This window comes from Convolutriloba macropyga, chromosome 14, assembly GCF_964194025.1.
Source record: "Convolutriloba macropyga chromosome 14, txConMacr16.3, whole genome shotgun sequence".
Taxonomy (NCBI): domain Eukaryota; kingdom Metazoa; phylum Xenacoelomorpha; order Acoela; family Convolutidae; genus Convolutriloba; species Convolutriloba macropyga.
In genome coordinates this window covers 26095995-26108991 of record NC_134481.1, presented here as the reverse complement: position 1 = coordinate 26108991, position 12997 = coordinate 26095995, and the positions used below count along the sequence as shown (strand labels likewise).

Here is a 12997-nt window from a genome sequence, read left to right as displayed (position 1 = left end):
ATAGACTCTTTGACTAAAAGTGCAATAGGCCACCCAACGAGCAGTAGCAAACCTATGAAGTAATTTGAGTGGACAGCTAATGGCTACTAACACTTCAAGAATAATTTTTCAAAGAAATAAGTTTTTTGAATATTATTCGATTTTAAACTCGTTCTTGTGAACTCTGAGTTAGTCTCACTGTTGACAGGACTCTTTTGTTTCTACTGCACCTTAAACCATTCTGCTGTATGGTTTTTTTTCTATCTATTGTCTTTATGACTTGGATGCCACGACTTCATACATTTTTTTTTAAATTTTTGGTTATTTTTTCTTCATAAATTTGGATTCATTTTAAATCTCATCACATTATCCTTCATGGCAAAATCCCTGTGGCCCAGAGATGGTTTTCATCAGATCATAGAGTAAATTTGCAGAGAAAATTGTATGGTTTTAGTGGCTTCGTCACTGTCTTCTTTCACTATTCTACTGATTTTTTGATTTTTACCTGTATTTGTTGTCGTTGTCACAGTCGTACGACTTATCTTGATTAGTTAATGATGATTTAAGAATGACACAAATTATTGCCTTCTCATCAAAGCATAGCTTATTATATTATATTTTTTTTATTTGCGTTGAAAGATATTGAAATTAATGGCTCTTATACTACGGGTTTTCTTAAATAAATTCGTTGTATTAATATATTTGTGATAAATTTGTTGATTTTTTTGAAGCCATTATTCCGGCAAAAAATTTTATTGTTTTTACAAAATTATTTAAAAATGTATTTTTTTTGAATATTTCATTTTTTAATGGCTGCGACACTTCTCTCAATTTTTTTTCAGTTTGCTGTTTTTGCCTGTTTTCTTATTCTTTATGTAGTCATGAAGAGCTGAGAGGTCTCATAAGACCCTAACTGATTGTTGAACAAAAGAAACTTAGTAAGTTTACTATATGTAAGTTTGTAAATTCAAAGTTCATGATATTTTTTGTTTGCAAACACTTTCTTAGACTTTTTTCAGTTCTTGTTGTTATATTTGTCAACCTCTACCTAATTCTCATCAGTGGGAGGCCTCATCCAGGTCCTTTAAATAAAAAATTAAAGTGGCTATTGATAATACGTTGTAATTAATGTTTTGCTTGTTGAACAATATGCGTTTTAATAAAAGTCTTGTTAGTGGTCAACATTTGTGTTCCTTTTTCTCGTCTTTAAGCTTATTCGCATAATAACAGATCCCAATGATTTTCATATGAGGCCCAAGTAAACACACTTTTTCTTTGAGCACAGTTTTAACTGAAATAGTGAAACTAGCATCTGAAATTTAAAAAAAAATCAGATAACAGCGAAAGATTATAATAGCTTCAATAGTTTGTGTTTTCGCAAATTATTTGTAATTTTTCAAATTTTTTTCATCTTTAGTCCATTTTTGTAGCTTAGTCTAACCAAAGACAGATTCTATTGGGTTTGTTTTTGAATGACTTTTTAGTGAATTTATCAGGAATTTTTTCGTTAAAAGCTAATGGTTTTAAAGAGGTTTGTAAATATTTGAATTAAAAAATATTGGTTGTTTTTTGTATTTCGGCTCATTATTGCTTCTTTATGTCAACTTGTTTTTTTTGCTCTTTTTTTCTCCCGTAGTCTTTTTAATGGTGTGAGATCTTGTGAGCGCTGTAATGAGCCATGGCATTATATAATTCATTTAGTAGTTTGTGTAATGATTTTTTAAAACTTAAAGATCTGTTTTTGATTATCTTTTCATTTGGTTGACAGTTATGTCAGAAATGTAGACGATCGCGGGTCGGAACATCATGGAGGCTCGTTAATGTGCGAACGCACATTAACGAGCCTCTTTGTTATTTCCAGTGTTCAATTGAAGTCTATCCAAAATATTTTGATTTTTGTGAATTCGTTTTTCTGGAGATAATTAGACTATTTATTTATTAGTAAGTAAAATCTTTTCGCTAGTTCTTATTCGTGATTTGAGAGTAAACCTTTTGTCTATTGTTTTCTAAAATGTTGCTGGAATGTCTTTTAGAAGCCATTGATGAAGCAATTTGCGTCAATTGCATCGCCCATTAATATGTTAAAACAAAAGTGTCTTGTAGTTTATGTTTCAATTGGAGTTGACTGAGTAGGTTAGATCTTTTTTAAGAAGTAAAATGTGGTTTTGTCTTTATTTCTGACAGGTTGATCGCTAGAGAGTATCAGATGGTCTAAGCGTTGTATTTGCTATTTATTTTTTTATAGATTAATAAGAATTGAGAACAATTGAGAAGTTTTTGTAAAACAATAATGAAATTGAGAGCAATTTTGATGCTCTTGTATTCTTCACTGTAATTACTACAAGTTTGGCTATGAATTCACCAGAACAACTGCCTTAACTGACGGCTTGTTTTTCTTCTACCATCTTTTACAATTCTTCTTCTTCTTTTTCTTGACGATGCGGTAGCTTTTGGTTATTTTTGTGTTGAGTCACAGTTCTTCAAAAATTGTTTTGCAACATTGCTTTGGGACTGGACTAATATGGTACCCTTGCGTGGTCACTTTTGGTATTTTCGATGTTTTTTTTTCAATATGATATCGGAAATATGTTGCAGTGTCTTACATTTATGTTTGCAAGCGATACCTTGATTGCAAGTCATTGAAGATTATCGCATCTCATAGTTTTGTGATATGTTATTGTCAGTTAGCAGTATTATGATAAATGGTGCGTTTCACAAGCGGAAACGAAAGTTCACAAAAGGAGTTACCCTTGAACTCTCTGTTTGTTGTGAGAACTCAAATGGCCTAATGAGATGATTGTTCGCGCGATTTTTTTTGTCAATTATTTGAAATATAGAGCTGCCTCTGCGTCATTTATTTCGTTTTTTTTTGCTCTTTTGGTGTTTTGTCTGCTTTGACATGAATGTTGATTGATGCGTAATTTGTTGATTGACAAACAGTTATTTTTGAGGAATTGACCTTGGTGTGCGTCATACTGTAATTAGTACTCGCAGGGAGATGTAAAATGTCCGTTTTCTTGCAGATAATGCACAGTAAAGTTTTGATTGGGCAGTTTTGAACCTGTTTAGGGAGAAACGAATGAACGCATTTCCAACATGGATCTGTTTTGCCCAATGAAGGTGTAGGAGGAATCGGTTTTTTTCTGTTGTTCAATTGTTGTGTCCAATTGGAGCTTCTTGTAAGTTTGCTTGACCACCCTTTCCGATGGTTGCGAAGTTTATGGCATGGTGGGGTTATGGTTTGTGCATGTCGAGCACAAATTATCGATCAGACAGTTTGATCAAATTCCTCTTCCAAGGTTGAGGTGCCATCCGGAAGTGACTTCTGATCCGACCATGCCACACGAAAGTACCCTCAGATCAGACCATCCCAAACCGAAGTGTCCTCTGATCATACTATTGTCCGCACGATCCAAATACCAGACCCTGTAATTTTGGTCTGGAAACGTGCGTTGGACTTGGGTCTGATCAGAGGTCACTTCCGTCTGCCACCTCACCCGTGTTGAGGAATTTTGTTTTTCACTTGCCAGAAATCGTCGTTTTTAATCGTTTTCCTTAGACAAAAACGATCAAAGCCCTTACGTGGTAATAGTCGTTTTGTTCGTTATTTCATCGTTATTTTTATGTAAGAAATGATAATTTTTTCATCGTTACTTTTATGTAAGAGAAAAACGACGAAAAAACGGGATCCGCACTTTGATTCCAACCATTGAACTCCCGATACATTACCTGATGCTCTGACCACTGCGCTATCAAGCCTTTACTACAGATATGCTAAAACGATCTTATGTTAGCAACAAGCTTTACTTCAGAGTTTAAGAGCAATTAAACGACAAAAAAACAATAAAAAACAACGATTTCTTTAAAAAAACGACGTAAGAAACGACAGAAAACGACGAAGAAACGAACATTTCGTACAGGTAAAAGACTATTTAAACGACGGAAACTCATGAAAACGAAGAAAACGACGACAAAACGACGAAAACGACGACAAAACGATGAATACGACGATTCCTTACAAAAAGATTTTTCGCCGTTGTCCACAACACGGGCAAAATGGGGTGCTGGTTCAAAAATGGTTCCAATAATTCAATTGACCGTTGCTTGGCTTTGAAAAATGAAAAATATCGAACATATCAAGTTTAGTGGACCAGCATAATGCTTTGTTCATTCAAGTGAGTTGTGAAGTGCTCAATTTATGTTTGTGGGTCCCGTTGATTAAATGTTCTGCCCGCTTCTGATCTGAAGTATGACTTTATCAGATTATTGACTTTTAAGTTGACTTCATTCCGTAGGATTCTGTTAGATGTGGGTTGCTCCCCGAATGCGTCTTCGGATGACGTGAGAGTCGCGTAAAACAGATCGCGATATATATATATATATATATATATATATATATATATATATATACCCAGGTTGAGGTCCAGACCCAAATTGACTTCTGATCAGACCCAGTCGAGCGCACACCCGTGTGATCCCAGACCGAAATTACAGGGTCTTTTCCGAGTTTCGAGCGCACTACGGTCTGATCATGGTCTGGAGATGGTCTGATCAGAGGTCATTTTGGTCTGGAAAGTCTGATCATAGGCGGATTCGAGCGCACTTGGGTCTGATCAGAGGCACTTTCGAGCGCAATTGGGTCTGATCAGAGGCGGATTCGAGCGCAATTGGGTCTGATCATAAACCTCTTCGAGCGCACTTGGGTCTGATCATAAACTCTTCGAGCGCACTTGGGTCTGATCAGAGGCGACTTCGGGCGCAATTGGGTCTGATCAGAGGCGACTTCGAACGCAATTGGGTCTTATCAGACGTGACTTCGAGCGCAATTGGGTCTGATCAGAGGCAACTTCGAACACAATTGGGTCTGATCAGACGCGACTTCGAGCGCAATTCGGTGTGATCAGAGGCGACTTCGAACGCAATTGGGTCTGATCAGAGGGGACTTCGAACGCAATTGGGTCTGATCAGAGGCGACTTCGAATGTTTTTCCGTTAAACTTCCGTAGTCTAAAATCTCATTGAAAATCAGGGTCCGTCAACGCTCAATTGGCCGCAAGCGACCAAAAAAATACAAAAACACCGATAAAATCTAAGAAACATATGAGCATCGTATTTGAAAATAAAGACATCAGAATTGATTTTTTTTTCGTTTTTGACCCAAAACATGAAAGTGTTAGTTTTTTAAGACCAAATGGACTATGGTTTAAGGTTTTTGGGGTCAAAACAAAAAAAATCAAAGAAAACGGGAACACATCTCTCTTGGAAAATTCTCTGAAAAATTTGTATAAAATCCAACAATTGGCATTTATTTCTACTCCATTTTAAAAGGTGCATTATCATGGCAACAAAATGGTCTATAATAGGTTTTCTAACTTGTCGTCTGAGGATGGCGATTTTGAGTGTTTTTGATCAGAGTGGTCAGCTGGGGAGATGGTCTCGTCTGAGTCTGATCAGAGGCTACTTAGGTCTGAAATTGGGTCTGATCATAGTCTGATTAAGGTCTGGACAATGGTCTGATTTTGGGTCTGGACCATGGTCTGGAGATGGTCTGATCAGAACTCTTTCGGTCTGGAAAGTCTGATCAGAACACTTTGAGTCTGGAAAGTCTGATCAGAGATAATTTCGGTCTGGAAAGCCTGATCAGAGACAATTTCGGTCTGGAAAGTCTGATCAGAGATAATTTTGGTCTGGAAAGTCTGATCAGAAGCAAATTTGGGTCTGGACCTCAACCTGGGTATATATATATATATATATATATATATATATCATTTAATGGGAAAACAAACAATTCTTTCTGCCATTAACCGGGTATCTATGCAAAAGAAAGGGATTTTAGAATTTAACAGCTGAAAACAAGAGGTTTTGTTTAAACTGTCATCTACAATAAAGGAAAACATATTAAATTTTTTGCAAGTATGAATATAGTCCTCTATTGCAGGTTCTGAAGAACAACTTGCTGAAACTCATTGAAAAACTTATACGACTACGCATCAGCACTTGAACATTTTCTCCGATCCGACAAGTGCGAATTCTGGTCGCTCTTAATGAGCGTCGACAAGGAAATAAAAAAATCCGGTCTCTAGGAGCAGCAATTGGGAGTTGAGAATTTGTTGCAAGTTTTCTCATGAAACTGAAAGATTACTTTCCGTTGTCTTAGATAACTTAGACAACCCAACTCAATCACAATCGGGTTTCGAAGGCTGGTTATGCTCTTCAGGCAGCAAAAGAGGGAAAGAATGGCGTACATGAAAAGCAATCGTTCAGAAAAATGCATTTTTGTTCCACTTTCAATTGATGTACCCGGGGTTTCTCATCGACATTCAAGAAGACGCTGAAAAGACAGACTGTTATTGTTGACACTAAATGCTTTATTTCCAAGTTTCTATCAGGTGCTCTTACCAAATTATTCCAGCCAATTTCTTTTTTGTTGTCCTATGACCTGCATTCATGATACTTTCTACAGCCCAATGAGATTTCGCATTGCGTTGATAAATGAAATGGGAAATTGGGGTTTAATTCTGATCAATATCGAAATGAGAATGCAATCAGTTACCCATTATCTTGTCTCACCCAATGTGAGGGGAGACCGATATTATCTACCAAACTAAAAAATCAGTCTGGTTATGAACATTATATGACAGCATTCAAAACTCCATTGTGCGGTTTACAATTTTAAGATATGGCGAAATTACAAATAGATTTGATTATAATTTTATGATTTACTGAGATTCAATAAAGAGACCTCAACTAATGATGTCTGTCAAAAATAGCTCTCAAATACTCAAAACGATTTAACATTTATAATATTATGTAACATTTAATTGGAAATTTTTCATCGGATAATTTTCCTTTAAGTTTTGGATTGTTCCTATAGGGCCATGGTAAAGGTATTTTGCAACGGGTGGTTAGGCGGCAAAGATTCCGAGAAAACTTTTTGTTCGCATCCATGTAAAAGGATGTATCATTCAACTTTGTTTGATATGATAACGTTAAATAATATTTAAAAGGAGAAAAAAACTTAGTGATGGGTTTAATAATAGATTTAGCATCATGGGAAACATTCATAATTTACGTTGAATTGAACTTTCTTTGAATTTTTGTTCGTGTGTTGACAAATCGTTTGCTTGGTTGTATATGCATGTTGTGCTGTTTCAGTGAAAAAAGTAGATCTTGGTTGCATGTTATTGTTCAGACCCCTCTTTGAATTAAAATGAAGGGGGGTTGCTGAATTGTTCGATCCAAGTTTTTTGGCTAGAACTTATGCTAATTTTCCAAAGTTCAGAATTTTTTCGTCAAAAAAATGGCTTTTTTAAATCCCATTAGCTCTGAATTTCCTGGATGAAGACACTTTTAAACTGCAACTATGTTCTTCTTAATGAAAACAATGAGCTAGTTGTACTCCCGCTGGCTTTATGAGTCTTCTCTAATTATAATTTTGCCAATATTTTGCAAATTTAAAGTCGATAATTATACATAATGCATTATTTAATTTTGACGAAAAAAAATTTGTAAAGAATTGATCTATTTCGCAACAATTTTAACAATTGAGTGTTTTTTCAGACGTTTAGCAAGATCTGGGCTGATCTTGATCTCACCATGAATCCTTGCCATAAATATAATTCAAATTTTAATGGGGCGCAACCCTTTTTTCAAAAACAATTCCGCTATGTAAATGTTTATAATGTAAATTACGGACAAAAACTTCAAGTCAGGGCTCAATTAATGACATATACTGTGTACAATAAAAGAGACCCAACGAGATTATTTTTTTGGTTTCAGAAGTAAACTCATGGTTTTTTATGGCCCTGACCAATTGTTTTTTTAAACATTTTAGGGACTTCTTGCGTTTTATGTTCATTTCTTATGATTTAGGTAAATCAATGACTTAGTATGAGAGAACCTAGGCATTCTTTAAAGTTGTCATTTAATGTTTGTTAAGATTTTGAAAATATTTTTTTAATGAAAAGCACGTTGAATTTTGCCACTTTTTTCCTTTTTTTCTCTCCTTTTCGTGAGCACTCTCAGTAAAGAAAAGCTGGTAAAAACAGTAGAAAGCAATTTTCTGCGGTGTAGAAAATAATTTCAGTAACAATTTTATATTCAACTAATGGTTTATTTATTTTGGTAGTACGCGTTTTCATTTTTTCTCTTGTTTATCATAATTGCAAATTCTATGGGTTCATTTGTTTCCTTGTCCCAATATCACATTAATGACAAGTCTAATTAAAAAGTCATTGTAGGGAAAATGCACAACATTAGAAAAAGGCATATCTGGATATATGAATTGTTTTTGTTGAACAGTTTATGCTTTTTGGGTTTAGACACGGTTATCTCGCAAAACATTGTAGGTTCTTGATTTTGCCTAAGTTTTCTTTATTTTCGTTGTTGTACTCCCTTTAACCGATAACGATAGATCTTACTTGCTTTCCTGAGACTATCTTCAACCGAGTTGAAGATTTCAGTCCATAGCTTCCTTTTTAACGACTTTCAAATTAAATTTAAAAAAAATTCATCTGTCTTTTTTTGCTTTTGTCTTTGTCACCATGTAACGCAATCTCACTCATTAGACGTTTCAATTACTTTTGTTGATTCATTTTTTTACCATATTCGTTGAGACTGATTGCTTTGAACATTTAGCTGCAAAATTTCTTTTTGAGATTTCTATACTGTTCAACTTTTAGGTTTCTTTTTGTTTTCATGTCTAATTAGTCCTTTCATAATGAAGGCTCTTTGATTCTAAGATGAAGGCAAAGTAATAATATACAGTTTTTGCAGGTAACATCTCGTAATTATAGTGCTTTGAACATTTTCATGTAAAATTTTTTGCAGTTTTAATGGGCTGGTGACTTAGTCTCATTATTAACAGGTCCAATTTGCTTTTTGAGATGTTGAAACTTAATTAGTCGCTTTTTGTTGTAAATTTATGTTTGTTGTGGTTTTTGAAGATATCTGTTTTCAAAAATAAATTTCGGTTTTTGAGCTTCGTTGTTTTTAAAATAATTTTTTGGTCGACTTGTAGCTCAGTCTCTGTAAACACAGGTAACAACCGGTTTCCATTGAGCTATAATTTGAATCGGTTTTAGCTTAAAACATTTGTTTTTGGCTTTGCTACTACTGCTACTACGAAACTTCATAAACTTTTATATTTTTATATTTGTACATTTCAAAGGATTTTATGTTTCTTTTTAAGTTATAACAATAGTCGTTGGTCCCATTGGCTTTGAAATTTTGCGCAATCGAACATTGGATAATGACCTGTCCCAAATGCTTCCTTTGTAGATATGAATGAACATTTTAGTGGTTTCAGTTGTTATCTAATGACATTAATAACTGTGAAATTAATTGTTTCCCAAAATGGAAACGTGTTTTTGACCTTTGCACCTATTTGCTCTTTTCTGTCGACAAGTTAAACAGTCGCATTGGGGACAGGCCCCATATTTTTTCTAATGATAAAGAGGTTAAATTGTTCCGATTTTTATCTGATGCGAGTTTGATTTTTTAATGATTTTTGTTATTATAGATTTGGTTATTATATTTTATTGTAGATTTTGTTCTAGTTTTGGTCGTAAATAAAGTTTGTTGTTGGATTTTTATTTTTGTCCAATTTAGTAGTCCTATTATCAGCAACTTTCGTCGGCCCTCTGGCGTGGCATTATCGTATTTCATGTAAAAGGATGTATCATTCAACTTTGTTTGATATGATAACGTTAAATAATATTTAAAAGGAGAAAAAAACTTAGTGAAGGGTTTAATAATAGAGTTAGCATCATGGGGAACATTCATAATTTACGTTGAATTGAATTTTCTTTGAATTTTTGTTCGTGTGTTGACAAATCGTTTGCATGGTTGTATATGCATGTTGTGCTGTTTCAGTGAAAAAAGTAGATCTTGGTTGCATGTTATTGTTCAGACCCCTCTTTGAATTAAAATGAAGGGGGGTTGTTGAATTGTTCGATCCAAATTTTTTGGCTAGAACTTATGCTAATTTTCCAAAGTTCAGAATTTTTTCGTCAAAAAAATGGTTTTTTTAATCCCATTAGCTCTGAATTTCCTGGATGAAGACACTTTTAAACTGCAACTATGTTCTTCTTAATGAAAACAATGAGCTAGTTGTACTCCCGCTGGCTTTATGAGTCTTCTCTAATTATAATTTTGCCAATATTTCGCAAGTTTAAAGTCGATAATTATACATAATGCATTATTTAATTTTGACAAAAAAAAATTTGTAAAGAATTGATCTATTTCGCAACAATTTTAACAATTGAGTGTTTTTTCAGACGTTTAGCAAGATCTGGGCTGATCTTGATCTCACCATGAATCCCTACCATAAATATAATTCAAATTTTAATGGGGCGCAACCCTTTTTTTCAAAAACAATTCCGCTATGTAAATGTTTATAATGTAAATTACGGACAAAAACTTCAAGTCAGGGCTCAATTAATGACAGATACTGTGTACAATAAAAGAGACCCAACGAGATTATTTTTTTGGTTTCAGAAGTAAACTCATGGTTTTCTTATGCGTTTAGCTCAAAACATTTGTTTTTGGCTTTGCTACTACTGCTACTACGAAACTTCATAAACTTTTATATTTTTATATTTGTACATTTCAAAGGATTTTATGTTTCTTTTTAAGTTATAACAATAGTCGTTGGTCCCATTGGCTTTGAAATTTTGCGCAATCGAACATTGGATAATGACCTGTCCCAAATGCTTCCTTTGTAGATATGAATGAACATTTTAGTGGTTTCAGTTGATATCTAATGACATTAATAACTGTGAAATTAATTGTTTTCCAAAATGGAAACGTGTTTTTGACCTTTGCACCTATTTGCTCTTTTCTGTCGACAAGTTAAACAGTCGCATTGGGGACAGGCCCCATATTTTTTCTAATGATAAAGAGGCTAAATTGTTGTTGGACTTTTATTTTTGTCCATTTTAGTAGTCCTATTATCAGCAACTTTCGTCGGCCCTCTGGCGTGGCATTATCGTATTTCATTGGTTGTTTATTGAACGATGTGTATGTGTTTGAAAGTTTTTATCTCTTCATCTTTTGGTAGCCAATTAAGTCAAGAATGTGGATGAGCGGGGTCGGAACATTATGTGCGTACGCACATTACCGAGCCTCCTTGTAAAACAAATCAATGTTTCATTGAAAAAATTGAATAACAAACTTTGCAACAGACCAAGATTAAAAATCAAATGTTACTCTACTTATTTTAAGCAATCAATATTGCTAATGAAATGATTGAGGGTATAAATCTTATTAAGATTGTTACAAATAGTTAAAATCTTCTGAGATCTGATAACACAGATCATATTTCATGAGATCTTGAAAGACTGACCATTTATTACGTATTTTACAGGATGGGTGTTGCCTCTTACGTTTTGTTTTGTCTTCTAAGATCTTAAGACCTTCCAAGATTTGCTTCACTTAATAAGCAAGGTTGTCGCCAATCAAAGACTAGGTGATTAAATCACCATTCTAAAAACAAATTTATATGCTAGAAGTCTTTCTAACTTTATAAAAACTTCGTAAAATCTTTATATTTTTATGATAGGCGTAGAGTTTCGATGTGGGAAAGAGAGTTTAATCGACAAACCTTTTCTTAAGTTATTAAGGAAATGATTAAAAGATAGGGTATCAATGTTTTGTATGAGTGAGTACTGACATAATTTCCGTAACTATTAAATGAGGATTGGTGTGGTTTTATTTCAACTGCCGCAAAGCAGCGCTGAACTGGATCAGATTTTTGGGTTCTTGAATGTTTAGACTGTCTTTACAGAACGAAAGGAAGAACTGAGCCGCCGATGTTTGCCATATTCTCAACTCATGAAGATTCTGTCCATTCAAATCCCCAATTTTGGTTTCATTTATCACATCGTCGTCAAAACCCAAAGAATGAACCCACTTTAACACATCTCGTTCCGACCATTGTTTGTAGTCGGGTTCCTGTGTGTCGGAGAGTCTTCGATGGTCAACTGCGACAGTAATCGAATCTGTTTGGTCAATCTTTTCCTCATCTACGTATTGTTCAGTGTCTCTCCGTTTTCCCTCTATAAATTTCATCAGCTTTGGGAAATACTTCTCGAACTCGCAATCATCGAAGAGTTGATAGTAGATTTCGGCTCCTAAAATCAAACCAAGCCAGCCTTTCGGTTCGAAATCCGGCTGTACTTTGGCAAACACCATCTTCTTCTTCTGTTTGTAGGCGTAAGTTGCCTCGGATCTACATGCTTGACTATTGCTATAGTCTTCAGAAAAACAACAAATCACAACTTGTGACTTTTCAACTGCTTCCGCCATTTTTTCAAGCGAATCTCCCTCCATTTTTTCAACATCTATCCAAACTTTTTTCCCATTTTTCTTGAGCCGTTCGAAAATCTGAAGAGCAGCTGGTTGTTGTGCCCAGCAGTAACTGATCATGATATGTCTGGCTGAACTTGAGCTGTATTCTGAAGTTCCAAGAGGAACTTGTTCAGAATCTTGTTCCTTTTTAGGGCAGTCAATTAGGTTTAATTCCCAAAGAATCCCTTTTGACGGGCCGAACAAATCAGCATTTTCACTTTTAGAGAAAGCACGAACAGAAGAAATTAATTTGTCGTTGGACTTCATCTCAGTTTGACCTTCGGTTAGAAAACTCAACGACCATAGAAGTCGCAAAGTCCATTTGACCTCTGAATCACTTACGTTCCTTTCTAGAATATTGGACGCAGTTTTCACAAGTCCACATTTGAGCATTTCTATAGCATTTTTCTGATTCTTCGCCAAGCGTGCGATACTTTCCAGTAACTCCTCGACCGTATAACCGTGCTCATTACGTCTTGACTCGGACTCCAAGGCCTCCTGAAGCAGGTATTGGATAATGAACTGAATGTTGCATTCGGTTGCTTGCACGATTTCGCTGTTTTCGTCCAAATCAGCCGCGAAGCTCAGTACGATTAAGGCTATGGCTTTCACACTGCTAATTGTGCTTTTGAGATATTTTAGACAGATGTCAACTAAGCCTTCCTTCCGCA

General features: G+C 34.9%; 1 protein-coding gene across 1 annotated transcript in view; it reads right to left on the bottom strand.

Annotated features, from left to right (window-relative positions):
- Positions 1-11539: 11539 nt before the first annotated feature.
- Positions 11540-12997, bottom strand: part of LOC142353557 (uncharacterized) — a 2248-nt gene continuing 790 nt past the window's right edge. Inside the window, exon 1 of the mRNA XM_075405822.1 lies at positions 11540-12997. This exon is cut by the window's right edge and continues 790 nt beyond it. Coding sequence (XP_075261937.1) covers positions 11688-12997 — 1310 coding nt within the window. The 3' untranslated portion in view covers positions 11540-11687.